The sequence below is a fragment of the Euprymna scolopes genome, chromosome 6 (assembly GCF_053919585.1).
Source record: "Euprymna scolopes isolate OS-2025 chromosome 6, ASM5391958v1, whole genome shotgun sequence".
Taxonomy (NCBI): domain Eukaryota; kingdom Metazoa; phylum Mollusca; class Cephalopoda; order Sepiida; family Sepiolidae; genus Euprymna; species Euprymna scolopes.
Window position 1 is genome coordinate 109,653,491 of NC_136487.1, and position 22,839 is coordinate 109,676,329.

General features: G+C 32.4%; 1 protein-coding gene across 1 annotated transcript; it reads left to right on the top strand.

The window, feature by feature from the left end:
- Positions 1-307: 307 nt before the first annotated feature.
- LOC145277858 (heterogeneous nuclear ribonucleoprotein A1-like 3) lies at positions 308-22,218 on the top strand. The gene is made up of 2 exons (XM_080129809.1): positions 308-570; positions 20,973-22,218. Exons 1-2 carry the CDS (start codon positions 364-366, stop codon positions 21,816-21,818), a joined length of 1,053 nt encoding a protein of 350 aa, XP_079985935.1. The 5' UTR covers positions 308-363; the 3' UTR covers positions 21,819-22,218.
- The last annotated feature ends 621 nt before the right edge of the window (positions 22,219-22,839 follow it).

Here is a 22,839-nt window from a genome sequence, read left to right on the forward strand (position 1 = left end):
CAAATATAAAGAGTAGCAATATACGAACAAATATAGATATTAAAATAGACTCTCAAAGAAGAGTTAGTAAAGTTGAGTAAAATTGGGTTTCCAAACCAGGCATAAAAGATGAAGAGTAGTGCGCAGTAAACTAGATATATTTAAGCAAAGAGAAAGGGGGAAACACGTATCCAAAGAAAAATAACACGATTTTTTTTTTTTTTAATTGAGAGTAAAAAACAGGAGGAAAAGATACATGTATTGAAGTGAAGAAAGGGAGGTAACGGTTGGAATAGAGAGGGGGGCGTCAGCAAACGTTGTAATAACGGAGGGGGAGGGAGAGATAAGTGCGAGTTTTGTTGGGATTTTTGCGGCGTCGCCATCATGTCACGGGGAGGAAGGTTTCGGGAAAATGATTCGGAGAAATTCTGTAAGCTATTCATCGGCGGTTTGCACTATGTCACGGACGAAGAGAGCCTCAAGAAATACTTTAGCCAGTGGGGTGAAGTGATTGATTGTATTGTCATGAGGGATCCGAACTCGAAAAAATCGAGGGGGTTCGGCTTTATCACTTACAAGACGGTCGACCAGGTAAAGTGTTATTAATAGTAGTCGTTTCCTACTTTTAAATTATTGCTCTCTCGTAATACCTGCTATTTATTTTTATGTAATATCAATGTAGCATATTGAAAAATACGCAAATCATGATGTGAAATCTTGAAAATATGTAATCTAGTTTTAACTTCGTAATTTACAGGTAATTTTGTTCGCTCTGTACAGGTTTATTTATTGAGATTGGGTTCAAAACAACCTTTTTTTTTTAAAACTAAAATCATAATTTGTTATTGTTTTTATTTATAAATTAATGTAAAAATAATTCTAAGAAAACTATCGATTATTGAAAAATCTGGAACTTCAATTAATATTTAAATTATTAACTGATACGTACTTATTCAAGCAATATTTACCTTATTCTGTTTCATGCAATATTTACCTTGTTCTCATGCTGATATTTAAAAATGTATACTTAAAAAAAATTTTTTTAGAAAAATATTAATTTTTAAATAAAAACAATGCGTACCAAAAATAAATACATAAATTATGATCTTTATCTAAAAAAGTTTTAAATTTATGCACAACGTCCAATATCCGGACTTTAATCACTTGTAAACTAAGAATTACCCAATAATAATTGTAATAATAATAATTAGTTGTAATAATAACTCGCATTGTTGTCTAATCGAAAAAAATTCTGGAGAAATTTCCATGCGTTTGTTTTAAGAAAAAAAAAATCTGAGCTCAATTTATTATTTTAGCGATCGTAAAATTGGAATCTCCTTTCTTGATATTTTATTTCCCCTCCAGATTTTTCTGTTTTCGAAGGGAATCGAAACGAAGAAATTGCCGTTCCTCCTCCTCTCCCTCTCTAAGACTTCAATAAAAACCAAAGGTCTTCCTGATATATCCATCCAAATCCACCATTTTCATACCGTTTTTAACTATTTGTTAAAGAATTTCCGATTTTAGTCTTTTTATCAGAATAAATTCAAAGATTCTTCAAAATTTATCAAGATTTAGTTTTTGTTTTTGTGATCTCAATATAAAAATATTTTGTATGAAGAAAAATGTTAACGTATTTCTTTAAAGGTCAACATTTCTTCTGACATTTCTCATTTCAGCTTTAAAGATCATTCGTTAGTCAAATAATCGCCATGCATAAAAATATTTTGGAAATAAATATTTTATTTGGTAAGCGTGCGAAGAAGAGCTATATTTTACTTTTTGCCTTTTCGATAATCGGCAGTTTAAACACTCCAAAATTACTTTCGATAAACCAGTAAACCCAAGTCAAACAATTTGGTGCATATATCCGGCATTTAGCGAAAAACATTTTTTTTTTTTTTTTTAAGTTATGGTTGCACTTTTTGTACTCTTGTAGAATTTGACCCGGATTCTCGGAATTTCCCGTCAATCATGGATCGGGCGCGACCGTCAATCATCGGATTAAGCCGGGCGGTTCAAATGTTGAAACTATAAATCGACATTTTTATTTTTTCGGGGTGATGGTAGGGGGTATTTTTTATTTATTTATTTATTTTTTTTGGTACTTGTACAGTTTAATCAAGACATTAAAACATGAACATATTGAAAGAAAAAAAAAATTATATTGTACGTATTCGTTTTGAACTGAAGATTTCCGAAAAAAAAATTCACTTAATTTGATTTTTATGACAGCGTGTTGAAGGTAGATATCTTTGAATTTTAAAAATTTAGAAACGTCGCGGGGAGATAACTCAATTTAAAGCGCCGACACTCCCTCCCCATCTTTAATACTAGCTTTTCTTCCTAAAAATGAAACCGTTTGCTCGGTATTATAACAAATTGTTTTTTCGAAAGAAAGAAAAAAAAAAGCTTATTGATGAAATTAAGTGAAATTTTTTTTTCGGAGAACTTCATTCCATAACGGATACGTACAATTTAAACTTTTTTTTCGATATTTTCATTTTTGATTAAACTGTACAAGTACCATTTATTTTTACTTCAATGGCTGAGCATTTGATCAGCCAATGAAAACACACTATTGAAATGGAAGCAGCCGACTTTCGAATTGGTAGAAATTGAACACTAGGTACCTGGCGATGTGTAAAACGTCAGTAGTACAGTGTACTACTAGTACACATTTTACTAGTGACGTCATCATTTCGTGTGTTTGTGTTAATTTCTATGGATAAGCGTTCGCGTTATAATTATTAATGGAATAACCTTTTTTTGCTATGGATAAAAAATAATATAAAACTTACCTTTTGTAAAACAAATACATTTTTATTAACGAACTACATAAAATTAATTTTAACGTCTTCTGTTGACACATGTATTTAAAAATAATGTTCTTTACAAGCCTCCGTACATTTTTGAAAAAAAAAAAAGCGCCAAACATAAGGACCATCCTCTATCAATTTAAATAATAAAATCAAAACGAATTTTTTAAAGGTTGATTTTGGATTTACAATTTTTATTATCTCAATAGTCTTATATGAATATATTTTTTATTATTGGAAACCTGTTATTAAAAAATCCATATCACATAATATTTGAATTTAATATCATTTAAAGCTTTTTAAAAATAATTCTTTTTTAGAATTGTTTTTTTTTTTTGTTGTTGTTGTAATTCGAATAATTATATTACTGAGAAAAAAAATTATCCTAAAAAAATATATATTTCTGCTAATATATTTATCAAAACCTACTTTTAATATGTAAGTTTATTTAATAATGATTGAATATCGAAAATTTCAGGAAAATATGATTATTATTTGATTTTTACTAGATTTTTAAAACATGGATGTGTGAACGGCTTAAAAAAACGTCACTACATAGGAACATTGTTTTAAAGTGTCGATAATATAAACACGATTTTTTCCTCGCATTTTTATTATTTTTGTATGCTGTAAAAAAATTTTTAAAAATATTAGCAGTTTATTTGAAGCATTTTCTATTGAATGGTAAAAAAGTTAGGATGATAATATTAAATTACGATTATATCGTGTTACATATGGGGTGGGGGGTAAAACTGTGGCACGCGTTGGAGGTACCTATTGAACAAAACAAAAAAAAAAAGACTAAACAAATTTAGTTTCAAACTCGCAACAAAGATAATGGCAGGCATGGGAATGAATTCATGCTCTTTCGAAAAAGAAATGAAAACACCGGAGCAGACTTTCATATAGTCAGAAGAAACTGCTATCAAAACAAATGAGGTGCAAGACTTGTATACACAAATGCGTACTAATAGGAGTATCAGAAGCCGCCATTGAAAACTTGAATAAACATCTGATTATATGGACTGTCTCTTTTTCGAAGCTTATAATCAATATGAAAATGTAATTTCAAACCGTAATTTTTTTTTCAATAAAATGAGGAAAGACCAAATTTTAAAATAATGAAAGGTTTTAATCGAAAAAATACAATTTTTTTTTTTCATCGGTTTTCTTAAAAAAAGGTTATTATTATTAAAATTTAAATAATCAATTTACTCACCAAAGTTTTATATATCACAAATTAAAAATAAAAGATCAATAAATAATATATTGTAAATTAAAACAAAAAAAAAAATAAGTGTTTTTTGGAAATTTACCTGTAAAGTCCAAAGTGTAAAACCTTTGTTTTTTTCTTTTTTTTTAACCACGTTCATTTTTTTTTTTTTTTTTTTTTTTTTCAATGAAAGCTCATATTATGCTTATATCGTCAAGTAAATACCGGATGCTGACGACAATTTTTTCTATTACATTCAATGTTTTCTTTTTTTAGATATTTAAAAAAAATAAAAAATTCACTCGATAAAGTAGAAACAAAATATAATAATCAAAAACTCATGTATTTCATTAAGAGAATTAAAAAAAAACAAAAACAGTCGGCTGGATTTGTTGTTTAACGGCAAAAAATTATAAGTGAATGTGTACTTTTTTAACTATGGAGTACCAAAAATACTAATCTTGGTTAACAGCACCCAATAAAAAAAAAAGAGACATTAATTATGTCCCTTTGACGAATCCGTATTTGATAAGTTGCAAATTAGCAACAGCACTGCTTTAAGCTAATGGCGCAAAACAAGTTACAAAAATGCAATTTTCTGGGACCCTTGCTTTAAAAAATCCTTTCATTTAAAAAATACATGGAATATAAAATATAAATATGGACAATTCTTATAAATGGAGAATTGAAGCAGCCATTGCTTAGTTTTTCTTTTTTTACAGGTAAGTGATTTTTTGGCATTTATATATATTTAATAGATTTTGGTATCAGTTAAAATTTGTTGAATTTCATGAAATTTTTTTTTTTAAGAAAACCGATATATAATCAGATGTTTATTCAAGTTTTCAATGGCGGCTTCTGATACTCCTAGCGCAGTGCAGACAGTGGGTTTCCTCATGCGCAGGATCGTTTTTTTTTTTTTTTTGTCCGATCCAATTTGGAGATTGCTTTAATCATAAAAATCATTTATTTGTGGACATACGAAATGGCTACCCTGAAGAATATGCCAAGGGAATGCGGTATTGTTTCAGAAAACACATATACAGATTGGAAGAACTTTCTCAGAGAAATTTGCCAGCAGTATTTCATTAGGAACCTCTGGCAGATCAGAGGCCCAGGGCACACAGTCGAAATAGACGAGTCTTTCTTCAACCGAAGGAAACACAACGTTGGGAGAATCTTCAAACCGCTCTGGGTCTTCAGCAGTTATGACACCACTGACAAGGGGGGTTTCTTGGTGACGATACCAAACCGAAACGCCGAAACCTTCCTTCCAATAATAAACAAATATAGGTCAAAGTGCTCCGTTACGCCAACCGTAGACTACTTACAATTTTTCAATAAAATGACAAATTTTATAGGTTTTCGGGTATGCTGAAAATGAATATTGCAGGGAAAATTAGAACAAAGTTTTCATGATATGAATACTGTATTTTGCAATGTAAATCACTGGCGGCCATGTTTGAATAGGCGACAAACCATCAGCTTCTTTTTTTCAGCGCATTATTGTAGAACACATCAATATTTTTATTTTTTTTACAGTTTCGTCTTTTTTCAAGATTTTCCAGCGGATACTTTTGAACCCTAACTCGGGCTACCACTCCCATATGTGTGCGCACTTGTTTTTTTTTAATTCAGACATTGTGTCGATGTAGTTGTATTCACACCAGACACAGGACATTTTCTTTCATTAATTAGGTCAATGTGCACTGGTTGTCCAACCTGTTTATTCCGAAAGCCGTTCTTAACATGGGGAGGTTGGGGTGTTTATTCCGAAAGACATTTTATTTTCAACTTCCCCATGTTAAGAATGGCTTCCAGAATAAATAGATTGGACAACCAATGCACATTGACTGAATTTTCTTGAATTTGAATTCTTGAAAGTAATTTTTTTGGCGGAAATAGCTAGAAATGACATTGAATAAGCGTTTGCATTTCGTATTAACTTCACAATTTGTCTGTGCATGCTCACTCAACCATTTTATTGAAACGGCAAAGATGGTGGCCAATTCAAACTACTAGAAATTACATTGCAAAATACAGGTATTTATATCTCAAATTATTTGTTTAGCATTACAAGTTGATTTTTTTTCTTTTTAGATAATTGTTATTTTATCAACTTGCATGAAAAGAGCTATGTCAAAGATACTTAAAACCGCTTGAATTATGCAAATACCATCAGGAGTTTAAAAGTTACGAGAATTTTAAATGCCAAAATTTACGCTTTTCTGTGAACCTTTTTCTGTAGAAAAGGTGGGCCAGATTACGGACCTCAACATTTCAAGAAATTCGGTAATTTCGCCACCATTTATTTATTTTTTAAGCTATTCTCATGAAATTTGGCAGTCTTATGTAAAATTGTGTGCTTTTTCTGATTATGCAGTCAAATCTAATGTATCTCTTTACCATAAACCATGAATTATAAATTCAGATGTACAAATTTCAATTTTTTTAAAACTGGTGCATGGTATCATACAGTGGGTGTCTATTCATGAACAAAACTAAGTATTATAGTAGTATTTAAATATAGCTTTATTGTGAATAGGCATTTTCTTGCCTCCTCACCAAAGGAGAGCTTAATCTTGGATGTAGCCATTGAATGCCTAAAGAGCATTCATGGCCGGTATTTACTACTCCCTTCAAAGAAAAAAAAAAAAATTGAGTAGATATGAATTAATCTCAGAAGTATATCAAAGAAAAACGTAAGAAATGACATTGCTTAATATCCGGAAAGCTACTTATTTGGGGAAAATTTAAATGCGATATTCGTTTTCAGTATACTCGAAAACCTATAAAGGTAGTCATTTTAAAGAAAAATGTTAAGGTGGAAACAAGGTAAAAATTTACAAAATGCATCGCAATGAAATTCTTTATCGAACCGCCTAATTATTCGTATTATTATTATTTAGATATCCTCAGTTAAAAAAAACGGGTTTGTTTTACAGATTCGAAAAAATAGTCTTGACAATGAATTAAAAATAAATTCAAGTTTCACGATATCTTTTTTTATTTAATTGTTAAGTAAAAGTACAGAATAGTTAACAAAAGCACCTTTCCTTCCCCATGTTAAGAATGGGTTTCTAAATAACGTTATTATTTCAGCATGGAAGCATAAGTGCACAAGTACCTTTTATTTGTTATGCTTTTTTGTTTTTTTGACCACTACAAAATACACAATTCTACCTTAAGTACAAATAAGTAGTTAAACGCATGTACTTAGTACATTTTGTTGTTTTTTTAACGCTTTTAGTGCACGTGTACTGAAAGCGTTAAAAACAACAAAATAGTATTATTTGGAAATCAAATTTGAAAAACTTTAAAATAATTTTTTTAAATTGACAAATTCAGAATAAAAAATGACTAGTCTAGTAAGACGAAAGCAGAAACGGTTTTCTATTTTTAAGAGAATGCTTTAGTCAGCTCAGTGCATGACGCGCTTAGCGACCGTTTTTCCGTAAGTGAATTTGATTTCTATAAAAGATAACATTTGAAATAAAATTCTGCGCAATTAATAATTATCAAATATTTACATATTATACATGAAAATAATTCTGAAACTATTATTTATATGAAAATGGATGATATATGCAGATTTATCTCATCAATTTTGAAATATTCTTCGTCAATTTGGCTCGGTCGTAACTTTGCTTCCTATCGTCGTAAAAATAAAAATCAAACACCAGTAGAGATGGACTTCTTTGTTTATATAGCCTGTAAAATTTCAGCCATATCCAATCAAATTTAACCCCACGCATGTATCTCCAAACGTAACGTATAAAATGTAAACATTGGAAAAACAGTTTCCCTTTTTGCTGTCGTCAATTTTTACCGTTTTTTGATTTTTAACTTGGAGCATAAAAACATTGAACGCATAAAAGAAAAATAAATTAACATCATTGGAATGCTTATTTTATTCTCTTTTCATCGATATAATTCTTTTAAAAACTGACCAACAAATAAAAAAGATATGACTTGTTGAAGCACATTAGGTATGTAATATTGCCAATGTCCACGAAAATACAGCATACGCTTGTAATGCTAATTGTTAGTGCTAATTTTCCCTGCAATAATTATTTTCAGCATATTTGAAACCTTCAAGTCATAATTTTATTGAAAAATTGTACCACAGTCGTATCCAACTGTTGGAAGGCCTATAACAAAGTTGGAGAAGAAGGATTCCATCATTTGACTGTTATAGTTTGCATTTTGTAGACCCTGCGACAAATGCAACAACGAACAACATCGAAAAGATGTGGAAGGAAGCAAAACAGTGAAACCAGCAAGAATGCGGGACCAACCGGGAACTTCTAGGTACATATCTAATTGAATGTATGTGGAGGCAAAAATTTTAAAACCATCCTTTTGTCTTCATCATAGATCACATTTCCGGAAGCTATCCAGTTGGGAGCTTCCTTCTATTTCTTTACTCCCATCTTCTCCCTTTTAGCCATCGATGGCCGTTCAACAGTCGACCGAAGTAAAGATTCCTAAGGAAATATCCTCATCTCGAAAGTTCTTCATTCTGCAATGAACGGCCATGAAAAAAAAAAGGTTTTCTTGAAAAAAAGTTTTTTCTTTTACTTTCACTTAATAATTTACGATTTTCTAAAACAAGAAAAAAAACTTCTGTGAACCAAAAAAAAGGAAATTTACTGAAAAAAATCTTTAAAAAAATAAACAAAAAAGTCTGTACTTACATCTAACAATTTACGGTTAAAAATAAAACATTTATCTTTTCTTAAAAAAAATGCAAAGAAGAACTTGTTGATAAATAATTTTGCAAAAACAAAAATCTTGAAGAAAATAAACAAAAACATTTATATTCAGTCACTTTGCAGTAGGTTCTTGTTATTTTGTTCTGTTCTTTAAATTCGTCTGCATCTGTTACTGCACCCGGCTTAATTCAATGATTGACGGTTGTGTCCAATCCATGAGAATCCGGGTCAAATTCTGCAAGAATACCCATTTTTCTTTTTTTTTTTTAAATACATTTGTTTTTAGTTTGTTGAAAAACAAACAATTTGTAGTGAATGCAGAAAATTTAAATTCTTGGCACATACATTGATGACTTCCTTGCTAGGGAAGTGTTTCGGCCGATGTAACATTCAACCTTCTTCAGGTGTTGGAATTTGCAACAAAATCGTTTAGTTAATCCATGGATGATGGTGTGGAGTAAGTGATAGCCAAGCTCCCATCACGTCCAAATCGATCAAACCTTCAACCTCCAAAAGAGTGGCGTTTTTTTTTTTTTTTTTTTTTTCAACATAGTATTTTATCCATTGCATGGCAAACTCCAAAAGTAAGAAGTCTGTCAAATGATAAGCCAACACGAACTTAGAAACAAAAAGAGCAGTGATCAAATAAGATTTTCTCTAGAGTTTACCACCTGGTTGCACGGAAGCAACCCGAGCATGTCACTCAACATCTCTCTCACCCCAACCCTGGTGTCTTTGGCTGCCGGAGACAAGTTCCTGGCTTTGGTAGAGCCATATTCCAATATGTCTCTATGACGATAGCGACTTTGGATATTGTCAAGAACTGCATCAACAATTAATATAAATTGGGTTTCTCTTTGACTTGTCTCCCAAATTTTCGTCTGCCAAATTTTAATCGCATGATTACGATGTAGCGAAAATAAAATCCACTTGTTCTTTATTTAATTTCAGTCTTATTTTTTTGCTCCATAAACATAACATACACATATGTAATAACAATGTACGACTCTCGTTGTCTTTCAATAAAATCCCTCCAATTATCTTCCGTTCATTCTTTCAGTTTCACTTGTTACTTCTCTTTTTGCGAAGGCGGTGAATTGATAGCAGCAGTAGTCACTGAAGCGACATGGTTGCTATGAAAACCAGTCATAAAAACGTCGCTCACCTCCTTACATTTTGTTATGATTTTGAACACTAGTAAATTCATAACTTTTGTTTTACTGAACGACAATTGAAATTTTTATTTCACAATGTAGCTGAGAAGGTGATCTATAACTGTAATAATTGTTTGAAATTTGGTCGAAAAATGAATGAGCAGTGAAGCTTTAAAGCAATTCTAAATGACTGAAACTGTCACTTGACTATATATTCAAACACAGTAGTATTTGAATGATATATGGTCCTGGATATGACCTTAAACTATATCCGATGGTGAGGCCCCAGCTCGTGGGCTTTTGGGGAATGTGGAACCATCCTTTAATTGCCATTGCTCCCAGGTCCACTGTGACCCAGAGTGGTAGTACCTGTTAGGGTCCCAACTATGGGTTAAATAGAAACCGACTTGAAAAAATATATTCTATTTAAAAATTTTTCTTCAAAATAACTGGATTCGGCATTAAATAACCTGAAAACGGTTGATATGCCATAAAACAACCAACCAACCAACTTGAATGATATATAGGCACTTCTGCATTATGCGGGCAAGCACCATTGTTGGGGGGTGATAACTCCCAATTTCTTCTTGGTCAAATAAATAACTAACAAAATTTTTTTCTGAACACAAAAATATTCGAAAACCAAAACATTCATAATGTATCAAAATATAATTGTAAAGACATTTATTGAAAAGTCTGCCTAAGAAAATATAATTTTAATAAAGCAATTTTCTAATTAAAGCAGCATTGGATTTTTATAAAGTAATGTTTTTTTTTTTTTGTTTTTTTGTTTTTTTTTTCGAACAAATAAATAATTTTAAATGAAACATTTTTCGAATTATAGCAACTTTGAAGGGTCACCAACAAATTAATTTAATTTTGTAGACATTTATACTGACAACACTACCAGTTATAGTAACGCATCAAAGGCCATAAATGACCTAGTTATCTCTGATTCTCTCTCCTCTGATCTTGAGCACATGGTACAATGGGGAAAGAGGTGGCTGGTTACTTTTAATGCATGGTGAGGCCTCATGTTTTGACAAGCTTCTGGGTTTGACCTTTACTCCTGATCTGAAATGGAACACGTACATCAAGTCTGTTGCCAAGGTCGCTGGAAAGATGGTGGAATCCTTCTACCGCTCCAGAAGATATCTCACTACTGATGCAATTCTCTATCTATATAAAAGCCAAGTACATCCAAGGATGGAATACTGTTGCCATATCTGGGCAGGAGCTGCTAAAATAGCCTATCCTGCCTTGACAGAGTACAAAATAGACTTCGTGGCTTAGTGGGGGACGCCCTTTTCTCTACTCTGCAACCTCTCTCCCACAGAAGAGACGTTGCGAGCCTATCCTTGTTTTATCGTTATTTCCATGGCAGGTGCTCGTCTGAACTCCAATCTCTGGTCCCCCCTCGCCAATCTTTCACGAAAAACACCCGTCTAGCTGAATCCACTGTGAAAAATTTCCCCCACTCTTTATCTGTGCCTAAATCAAAACATGGATTCCATGAACAAAGCTTCTTTCTTAGAACTACATGCCTGTGGAACTCTGTTCCGTCTGCCTGCTTCCCACCGGACTACAACTTGGATGTGTTCAAGTCCAACGTTAACAAATTCCTAATGAACCGGCCCCTTAAGTAAACACTTCATCAAATCTCCACACTAACGTAATGTACTTGCAATAACCCTTATCCCTGAGTGGCTTCCGGGCCTTGATAAGTGGTGATCACTGTGTAAAAAAAAAAAAAAAAAATCTAAAATGAAGCTTCTATCTTTACATCATCAATGCTCTGATCCTCATCTGGTATCAATTGAAATGAATGGCTCTTGTCTTGAGGAGGCTCCATGTTTCTGGGCTTGACATTTACTGTTGATCTGAAATGAAACATGTACATCAAATCTGTTGCCAAGGTCGCTGGAAAAATGGTGGGATCCTTCTACCACTCCATTAGATATCTCACTGCTGATGCAATTCTCTATCTATATAAAAGCCAAGTACATCCAAGGATGGAGTATTGTTGCCACATTGGAGCAGCTGTTAGAAAACCTTATTCTGCCTTGGCAGAGTTCAAAATAGACTTTGTAGCTTAGTGGGGGATGCCCTTTTCTCTTCCCTGCAACCTCTTTTGCACAGAAGAGACGTTGCAGCCTGTCTCTGCTTTATTGTTATTTTAATTGCAAGTGCTCATCTGAGCTCCAATCTATGGTCCCCGCTTGCTAAACTTTCATGAAAAACACTCATCTAGCTAAAACCACTGTCAATAATTTCCCTCATTCTTTATCTGTGCCTAAATTTAGATTCCATGAACAATGAGAATGACATTGGGATTATACTCAAGTTAATTTGGTATGCATGACCTTTGAAATGAAAATTAAAGTTGAAGGGATAATGGTATCTACTACCCAGATTGAGGATATCTAAGTGTAATGAGGGTTTATTGTGGTCCTGGACAAGTTTTAATATGTAGGTAGTATATGAAATTCAGATGTTTCCATCGTTTTGAAATATTACAAATTTACAACAGTAGCTTCACTTTAATTACTGTAATTTGTGAACTAATAATCCAATACAACTCAATTTGATTTGAAGTACTTTATAAAATAATTCATGGTTTTTTATTATTGGTGGCCTATCTATAGATCTGGCCCCAGATCCGAGTAATGTGTTCTATCTAATACATTATGCATAGTAATTATCTAATACATTCATGTTAGACTTTGTTTAACTTGTAAAGATGTTGACTTTCTCTGTAGTAAGATGTCCAAAATATTTTGAAACATTTTTGGCATCTTTTCAAATGAAATGTTTTCTTTATAAACTAGTACCGTCATTAATAGAAGCTTAACAAATTGTTTAATTATTCTCCTCCTCTTTGTCTCAAGCTTTATCAAATGTGTTAAGCAGAGCTGCAGAGACAATAGCTCAAGTCTAACTCTTGAAACTTTTTAGTTTTTTTGTTTCATTGTCTTTAAGTCCATCCAATTTTCTCTTGACAAGATGGAGAAAATATAATCCTTCACTCTATAATAAAAACAATGTGCATAGATATCATCAGATAAAAGTTGGCAAGTTCAAAACTGCCAATAAAAATGAGAATGGAAGTCAAACAACATTTACACTTTCTATGAAACATTTTATTATTATTTTCTATATTGATTTGTTTTTTTCTCTCACTATATATATTTTTATTATCTTCCGTAAATGTCTTTAGTATTTTTAACATTCAGCACCAATCAAAAAATCTCACTCTTATGTATCATATATATGTGGTAAGTTTCGCAGAAACATTTCTTTTTTTTGTGGGGAAAACATGAAAATACATATACATAACATTATACAAGTGTACACTTTCCGTCAGAAATTATGGAAAAAATTATATTTTGCCAGTATTCATATTAATATTTAAAAAAAAAAAAAAAGAAACTTCTATTGTAAACTTTTCCAGTTTCAGACGTTTTCTGAATGTTTATTTTTTTTTTTTTTAACTTCACCAATTGAGACATTATTTTATATGAACACTAATGAAGCAACTTTTTCTTTCCCTCTTTGTTTTGTCAGATCTTCGAAATTTGTTATCAATAGCAATAATGTTCAAATTTTATTCTGAATAGCCTATTTTTGTTTGTTTTATTCCTTTACAATAAAGAAAATCTATTTTGCTTGAGTTTAAAATAAAATACTTACTCTGCCCAGAAAATTGTTAAGTTGAAGTGCTCTTCACAACATCGGCTGCTTACATCATCAATAAAAAGAAAAATTCTATATTTATCCTATCTATGCCAACTTTCAGATACTTATATTCATTTCAAATAAATGTTAACTCATTAATTTCTTATGACCTAAATATCATTTATAGGTAGTCTAGAAAGTAAACCTCTATTCACAATGTTGCCTTAATGAAATGTCGCAAGTGACCTTCAGAATTTGTGACTATTTGTTTATTCTTGTGCATATGCCATCATCCATATAGAATATATAATTTTTATTTACATTTGTCAGAAATGTTTACATAATTTCAGAAAATTCAATGTTGGTGAGAAAAAAGGATATTAGATTTTGTCCAGTGTGTACATTTATTTTTAAGAGAAAAATCCAGGTTGTCCTTCACGGTCGTACATCTAAACAATATGATATAAATGCGGGAGTGCCTCAGGGGTCTATCCTTGGACCTCTGCTATTCTTAATATTCATAAATAACCTCCCTGACAAAATTGTCTGTGAGATGGGCATGTATGCTGACGACACCACGCTCTATAACAGACACGACAGGAAAACAAATGAACACATATCTAAAGAAATGGCAGAAACACTAGAGGATGACCTCCGATCCGTAGTGAAATGGGGAGAAAAATGAATGGTCACCTTCAATGCTGCCAAGATTAAACTTGTTTCCTTCAATAATTACAAGAAACCTTCCCTACCGCCAATAGCAATGGCCAATGACTCTTTATCTGAAAGTACATCTTTTAAACTCCTTGGCCTAACGTTCACAGGAAACATGAGTTGGAACAATTACATTGAGAACATTGCCAGGGCCGCTGCAAAGAAGGTGGGTTCTCTCTACCGTGCTAGAAAGCTATTAACGCCTGAAAGTATCCTATACCTCTATAAGGCCACCATTCGCCCATGTATGGAGTATTGTTGTCATATTTGGGCTGGTGCATCTGCCACTAGTCTCTCGCTCCTAGACAAGGTTCAAAAGAGAGTCGCCAATCTGATAGGTCCTGAACTGTCATCTAAACTTCAGCCTCTGTCCCATCGACGAAATATTGCATCCCTCTGCCTGTTCTACAAGTACTTTAACGGAGAATGCTCTGACGAACTGCAAGCACTTGTGCCCCCACGACGTAAATACTCCCGACAAACCTGACAAGCAGCTAAATCCAACCCCTTCACAGTAGAGATCCCTAGATGCAAGAGAGCCTTCTACTCCAGTAGTTTCTTCCCCAGAACAGCTAGACTTTGGAATTCCCTTCCGGGTCCCTGCTTCCCCGACTGCACTGACATGCAGAAGTTCAAGTGCAACATGAACCAACATCTTGCTGCCCAACTTCCTACACAATACCCCTGATGCTTATGTCCCCGATAGTAGCCCCCTACAACAAAGTGGCAATGTGCCTTGTTTGGTGTGAAAATGTAATAAAAAAAAAAATAATAATAATAATAAATAAACAAATAAAAATAGCAATACAACAGTTTAGAATGGTTACCATAGTAACTGTTTTGTGCATAGATTTGTTAATCTGTTAAGTGATTACCAGTGTCATCTGAAAATATGTTCCATTCTACAGCTATTATTAGTGATATATCTCTCCAAACAGAACAAACACAAAGAGAATACATATTATTCATGAAAATGATTTTTGTCATGTTTATTTCTGCATTTCCAACTGAGATCAAAGTGAAATATCTGTTTCAATCATCAATAAAAGAATTGATTTTCTTCCAAACCTTTTCATGGGAGTTGGATTTTCTCCCAAAATCTAAAACTTAAACAATTAGAGATGTGTTTAACATTGACCAATGCTGTCTGAAAAAATGTTTCACATTGTAGCTCTTACTGCTAATATATTTTGCCATAACAAACTCTCCTATTTATCGTGTAATTTTGTTTAGAAACTGCATATTGTTCAAACATGGGTTTTCTCATGTTTATTACTGGTCTTTCGGGCTGGGATGAAATGTTTAGTATATTTTCCATTCTCAGTCAGTCATATATTGTGATTTCTTATAAAATAAATCACTGATTTTTTTTTTTACAGAATTCATAAAATAAACAACAAATAATTTATTTGCAAAATTTTTGTAATTTTTTTGTATATTAGGTTGATAAGGTTTTTGCAGAATTTTAAATCTTGATTTCAAATGATGTATTTTCAAACAAATTTTCATACTTTATATATCATTCTAAAGAGTGTTTTTCGCTCTATTTAATCGTTTAAATTAAACTAGCAATACCAAACACCATAACGTTCAGCGCTGGACAAGGCGCACACTGCTACTTAATTTGGCACTCATAGTTTTTAAATCAGTAATAAGTACATTTCTCCTACCTCCATCAAAATAAAACTTATATAACTGAATTCACAATAAAATTTACTTAAAAATGGTATTTTAATATTTTTGTTGTGATTTATATATTTGAAGAAATTGCTTTTTAAATCCGACTATAATGATTGAAACCTGTCAGCATAGCATGTCCGCTGGCGGTAGATCACTTTTTGCAAATAAGCGGTCCGGGTGTGTTCACATAAATACTCATAGCAGAAGTTGTACCTGTCAACGACGTTTCTAGTTGTTTTAGCTAATTAGGGAAAAGAATTGTCTTTGCTATGTACGTCTTTCCAGTCAAAAGTTAGAATATCTCAAAGTTGACGCTTTGTAATACAAAGATAAGTAAAGATAAAAACTGTTCAAACGCTATTTAATAGTGAAAATATTAATTTCTTTTGTCCTAAAATTTGAAATGTCAAGTATTATTCTGATGGACATTATCATCAGAATAATACTTCCTATAATAAAGCCTTACTTACAATTTTTCTTAGCTGTTTTTTATGATGTTTCTACTTAAAGTTGTGTAAATGAAGCTGAAATATGCTAATTAGTCCATAAGTTACCAAGTGAGATGGTCGTAAATAACGCTAACTTGAACCTTCATGGTATTATATATTCAAAATTTCATATTTTTAAAAGACCTGAAGATAGTTTTTTAAAGTAGCATTACAAGTGTATGCTGTAATTTCGTGGACATCGGCAATATTACATACCTAATGTGCTTCGACAAGTCATATCTTTTTTATTTGTTGGTCAATTTTTAAAAGAATTACATCGATGAAAAGAGAATAGAATGAGCATTCCAATGATGTTAATTTATTTTTCTTTTATGCGTTCAATGTTTTTATGCTCCAAGTTAAAAACGGTAAAAAATGACAATGTTTATATTTCATACATTACGTTTGGATAAATATGCGCTGAGTTAAATTTGATTGGATATGGCCGAAATCTTACAGACTATATAAACAAAGAAGTCTGTCTCTACTGGTGTTTGATTTTTATTTTTACGACCACATGAAGCAAAGTTACAACCGAGCAAAGTTGATGGAGAATATTTCAAAATTTATAAGATAAATCGGTATATATCATCCATTTTCATGTATAATATGTAAATATTTGATAATTATTAATTGTGCAGAAAATTCTTTAAAATGTTATCTTTTATAGAAATTCAAATCACTTAAAGGGAAACAATGACAGCGATGGTTAGCTGTGCACTAACCATCGCTGTTAGCGTATTAACGAGTTTGTATTCTCTTAAAAATAGAAAACTGTTTTTTCTGCTTTCAAAACAAAAACAGAAAAAAAGTTTCATTATTTTATTCTGGGTTTGTTAATTTGAAAAAATTATTTTCAAGTTTTTCAAATTTGATTTCCAAACAATACTATTTTGTTGTTTTGAACACTTGTAGTAAAAACGCATGCACTAAAAGCATTAAAAAACAACAAAATGTACAAAATACATGTGTTTGTTTTTTAGTGGTTAAAAAAAAATATATATAAAAGGTACCTGTGCACTTATGCTACCATGCTGAAATAATAACATTATTTAAAAACCCATTCTTAACATGGGGAAGGAAGGGTGTTTTGTTAACTATTCTTTACTTTCACCTAACAATTAAATAAAATGTATTGTGAAACTTGAATTTATTTTTAACTCATTGTCAAGACCATTTTTTCGAATCGAATCTGTAAAACAAACCCGTTTTTTTCTTTTTTTAACTGAAGATATCTAAATAATAATAATAATTAGATAGTTCGATAAAGAATTTCATTGTGATGCATTTTGTAAATTTTACCTTGTTTCCACCTTAACATTTTTCTTTAAAATGACTATCTTCAAGGTTTTCAGGTATGCTGAAAATGATTATCGCGTTTAAATTTTCTGCAAATAAGTAGCTTTCCGGATATTAAGCAATGTCATTTCTTATGTTATTGCTGGTGGCCATCTTGGTATGTACGTTTGCACATAGTTTCTCAGAGTTAGGTTTGCGCGCTCATGCGTACCAAGATGGCCACAAGTGATAACATAAGAAATGATATTGTTTAATATCCGGAAAACTACTTATTTGCAGAAAATTTGAATGCGATATTCGTTTTCAGCATACCAAAAAACCTAAAAAAAAAAAAAAAAAGTAATCATTTTAAATGTTAAGGTGGAAACAAGGTAAAAAAAATTACCATTTTATTTCTTTGTTTACGTAGTTGAATTTTCAGTAAAACAACAGAATAGAAATGACAAAAATTACCATCAGCTGGTGAATATATAGTTGTTGCTTATCAGGATTCTTGGTGTCCTGATACTGTGAAAGCTACATCAAGGATTCATGTAGAGTATGATTTATGGTTGCATCTCAGAAAATAGGGGTATATTTTGGGCCAGATAGAGCATATACAAAATTGAAAATTGGACTGGTCCCAAAATGCATAAGTTCGGGTCAACTATGGAAATTTCCATTTTTTACAGAAATCCAAAATCTATATGAAAAATTTTCAATTTATTTCTGATATTAATTCATATCTACTCAATTTTTTTTTTCTTTGAGGGGAGTAGTAAATACCGGCCATGAATGCTCTTCAGGCATTGAATGGCTACACCCAGATTAAGCTCTCCTTTGGTGAGGAGGCAGGAAAATGCCTATTCTCAATAAAGCTATATTTAAATACTACTATAATACTTAGTTTTGTTCATAAATAGACACCCACCGTATGATACCATGCACCAGTTTAAAAAAAAAAAAATTGAAATTTGTACATCTGAATTTATAATTCATGGCTTATGGTAAAGAGATATATCAAATTTGACTGCATAATCAGAAAGAGCACACAATTTTACATAAGACTGCCAAGTTTCATGAGAATAGCTTAAAAAATAAATAAATGGTGGCGAAATTACCGAATTTCTTGAAATGTTGAGGTCCATAATTTAGCTCACTTTTTCTAAAGAAAAATGTCCACGGAAAAACCTAAATTTTGGCAATTAAAATTCTCATAACTTTTAAACTCCTGATGGTATTCGCATAATTCAAACGGTTTTAAGCATCTTTTACATAGATCTTTTCATGGAAGTTGATAAAATAACAATTATCTAAAAAAGAAAAAATCAACTAGTAATGCTATTTAAAGATGGGTTAGTCTGTAAATTGTGCAAATTTCCTACCATTTTAAGTCACAAGTTCATATGCATTTGAATAGGACTGACTTACGGCAAAATGTCCAGTGAACCACAAATTTTTTGATACTTTGAATGATCATAATTCCAGTTCTAATGGGCTGATTTTAAAATACTAAAGATATTATTTCTTTATCTGTTATGCTCTTTTTGGTAATGATTGTTTGAGTTTATTCAATCTTAAGAAAAAAATGGTGTGGTATTGCTAGTTTAAATTACAATCATTTTAAAACTTTTCAGAATTTTGAATACGAGATAGAAAAAAAGCAAATTTGCACAATTTTCTTATTTCAATTCAAGCTAGACCAAAAAGCTGCTGAAACGGCTTGCAATATCAACAAAGCATTTGGCCCAAGAACCACTACTGAACGCACAGTACAATGGTGGTTTAAGAAATTTCATGGTGGCAACAAAAGTCTTGAAGATGATGAGCCATCATCCATCGGATGTTAACAATGACCAATTAAGGGCCTTAGTCGAAGCCAATCTATGCACAACTGTTTGAGAACTTGCTTCTGAATTAAACATAACATATACAATGATTTCCAACCACTTGCGAGAGATTGGAAAGTCAAAAAAACTTGATAAATCGGTGCCTTACGTATTGAATGACGGCCAAAAGAAATGACCTTATGTAATGTCATCTTCCCTTTTACACAACAAGAATAATCAGTTTCTCAACCAGGTTGTGATTTGCGATGGAAAGTGGATTCTTTATGACAACTGGTGATGCACAGATCAGTGTTTAGATGCCGACGATACTCCACAACACTTCCGGAAGCCAGTTAAATCAAAGGGTCATGCTGAATGTTTGGTGATCGGAGACTGGTCTCATCTATTATAGTTTTTTGAATGCAGGTGAAACTATTACGGTGAAGAAGTACTGTCAACAAATGGATGAAATGCATCAGAAACTTCGACAAAAACACCCAGAATTAGTCAACAGAAAAGGCCCAATTTCCCTCCATGACAATGCCCGATCGCACATTGCTAAACAGACCTTGAAAAAGTTAACTGAATTGGGCTAAGAAACTCTGCCTCATCCACCATACTCTCCAAACCTCTCACCTACTGACTACCACTTTTCCAAGCATCTTCACAACTATCTGCGTGAGAAATGCTTCAAAAACCTAAGCGGTATCATCGCCACCAGGCATAAATACACTTGTTTTGCATTGGCAAAAGTGTTGATTCTGATGGTGCTTATTTCGATCAATAAATTTTTGTTTGGGCTTAGATATGTTCATATACATTTAAAAGTTAAAAACTGCAATTTTCTTGTCAGCCTGATAGAATTTTAAAATTTGTGACAAAATACTGTTTTTTTTTTTTTTTTTAATGAGAAACAAGTTAATAAGCTTTTATCCACCTCCTTAAATATGCTTTAATATAGTTAAAACTCTTTAAACTGCAGAGATAGTATTTTTATCCATAGTGTTAGAATTTATCTATTGTAAAAAGAAATTTGTGAATATTAATGATTGTGCCCATTTTACTTATCTTGTATTTCTTAGACTTTCTTTTCTCTATGACCCTCTTAAATGATAACTACTAATTATTGCTCAGTTGTTAAAAATTTGTACACTCCAACCTCTCCATTTGATTTATGAAATTCTGGTTAGAAACCTTAAAGTCCACCTAAAAATAGCTCCAAAACGATTTGATAAAATGTTGTCGGCAATAGATTAAAGATTTGTAGAAAATAGCCAATCATTTGTATAAGCAGTTTTTTGGGGTTTTGTGTCACAGTCAAGTTTGAAATTCAATTTTCATCAAAATAGAATCTTACAAATACTTGTTCTTGTTGCTTCAATTTGTTTGGAATGTTTTTTTTATAAAATTCATTATTTTTATTTTTAGGTGGACGAAGCCCAAGCTCATCGGCCACACCGAATTGATAACAAAGAGGTAGAGACGAAACGTGCCATGCCTCGAAATGAAGTGGAGTCCCAACCTACAGTGAAGAAGCTGTTTGTTGGTGGCATCAAAGAAGAGGTGACAGAAGATGATCTGCGTGAGCTCTTCTCGCCATACGGTGAGGTTAAATCAGTGGACATGGTCGTCGACAAAAACACCCAAAAGAAGAAGGGTTTCTGCTTTGTCACGTTTGAAGATTATGACACTGTGGACAAACTTGTGCTTACCAAATTCTTTGAGTCAAAAGGCAAGAAGATTGAGGTAAAGAAGGCTCTCTCCCGGGAAGAGATGAACAAAGTGCGCAGTGGAGGTGGTGGAGGAGGTGGAGGCCCAGGTATGGGTTCACCAGGCATTGGGATTGGAGGTGGTGGTAGTCCAATGGGCTATGGTGGTGATGGTGGCATGATGCGTGGTGGTCGCGGTGGCCGTGGGGGCATGCCTATGAATCGCGGCAGAGACTGGGGACCACCTAGCGGTTATTGTGGCAATGGTTATGATAACTATGGTGGTGGAGGTGGTGGGTATGGTCCTGGGGGTGGTGGATATGGTCCTCCGGGTGGTTGGAATCAGGGGGGAGGGGCTGGTGCTGGTGATTATGGTGGCAATGGCTACAGTGGCGGTGCTGGTGGCGGATGGGGTGGAGGAGGTGGCAGCAATTTTGGTTCCAACTATGGCAACGACTATGGTGGTGGCCCGATAAAGCGGGGCGGTTATTCACAACGAGGAGCTGCTCCCTATGGCAACTACAGTGGTGGAGGTGGCGGCGGAAGTGGTGGCTATAGGCGTTGAGTGAGTATCTCTCTCCATCAGGCTTATCTCTCATCACTCTCTTCTACAAGATGCAAGAAGTTTTAAAGCTCCCATGGCAACTACTACTACTACTACTATTATTATTACCTCATTACTACTACTACATTTCTACTGATAGTACTACTATGATACTGTTTTTTACCACAAGTACTATAATGATTACAATACGACAAATCATCAATGTTGAAAGGAAAACTGAAATCTAACTACAAAACATCACTATAAGATAGTCAACCAGATACTATTTCTATGCCACTTACAAGAAGCATTAGTGCTTCTAATACTTATTACAAATGAATAAATATCTACTTCATATGTATTTCACTTTTCTCCAATAATAGAGAGAACAAAAAAAAGTGGATCATTTTAAAAGAACAAACATTTTTAATTGTATTTAATTTTCTGTTTTATTAAAAATAATATAATTATTTAAAAAATATTTATTTTCCATTTTAAGGGACTTAAGGCAGCTGGGAAATTGTTGTTTAAGTCCATTGTGCTTACGAGAACTGTTCATCTTACAGGAACATCTAATGACTGTACACGTGACTGACTCCAATTCCAGCTTAAAAATGATTAAGAAAAAATAGAGAAAGGATTTTTGAAAAAGAATAAAGAAAAAATTAAGATAAGGAAGAAAAAACAAGAAAACATTTTAACAGAGAGAGATTAAAAACGAGTCTTAACTATAAATTGGATAGTTGTTTTAGTGGTACATAATTAAAAAAAATACTTTTTTATATACAAATACATCATAAGAGTTTCCATTAAAAATAAGACAAAACTATATTGCTGAATAGGTATTTTCACCAGATAACTTTTCAACAAAATAAAATCAGAATAATTTGAAATGGGGGAAAAAAACAGATGTTAAAATCACACCAATTTAAAAAATTTTATTTTTTGTTGAAAACTTTGCCAGGTAAGAAAAAATTTCTATTTAGGAACATATTTTTTTATTTTTAAATTAAAATAGAAGTTTTTGCTTAACTCTTATAAT

Bases quoted from the DNA above. Each gene is read 5' to 3' on its own strand.
- LOC145277858 (XM_080129809.1), top strand. From the start codon at position 364: ATGTCACGGGGAGGAAGGTTTCGGGAAAATGATTCGGAGAAATTCTGT. The intron at 571-20,972 runs GTAAAGTGTTAT...TTTTATTTTTAG, and splicing joins CTTACAAGACGGTCGACCAG to GTGGACGAAGCCCAAGCTCA.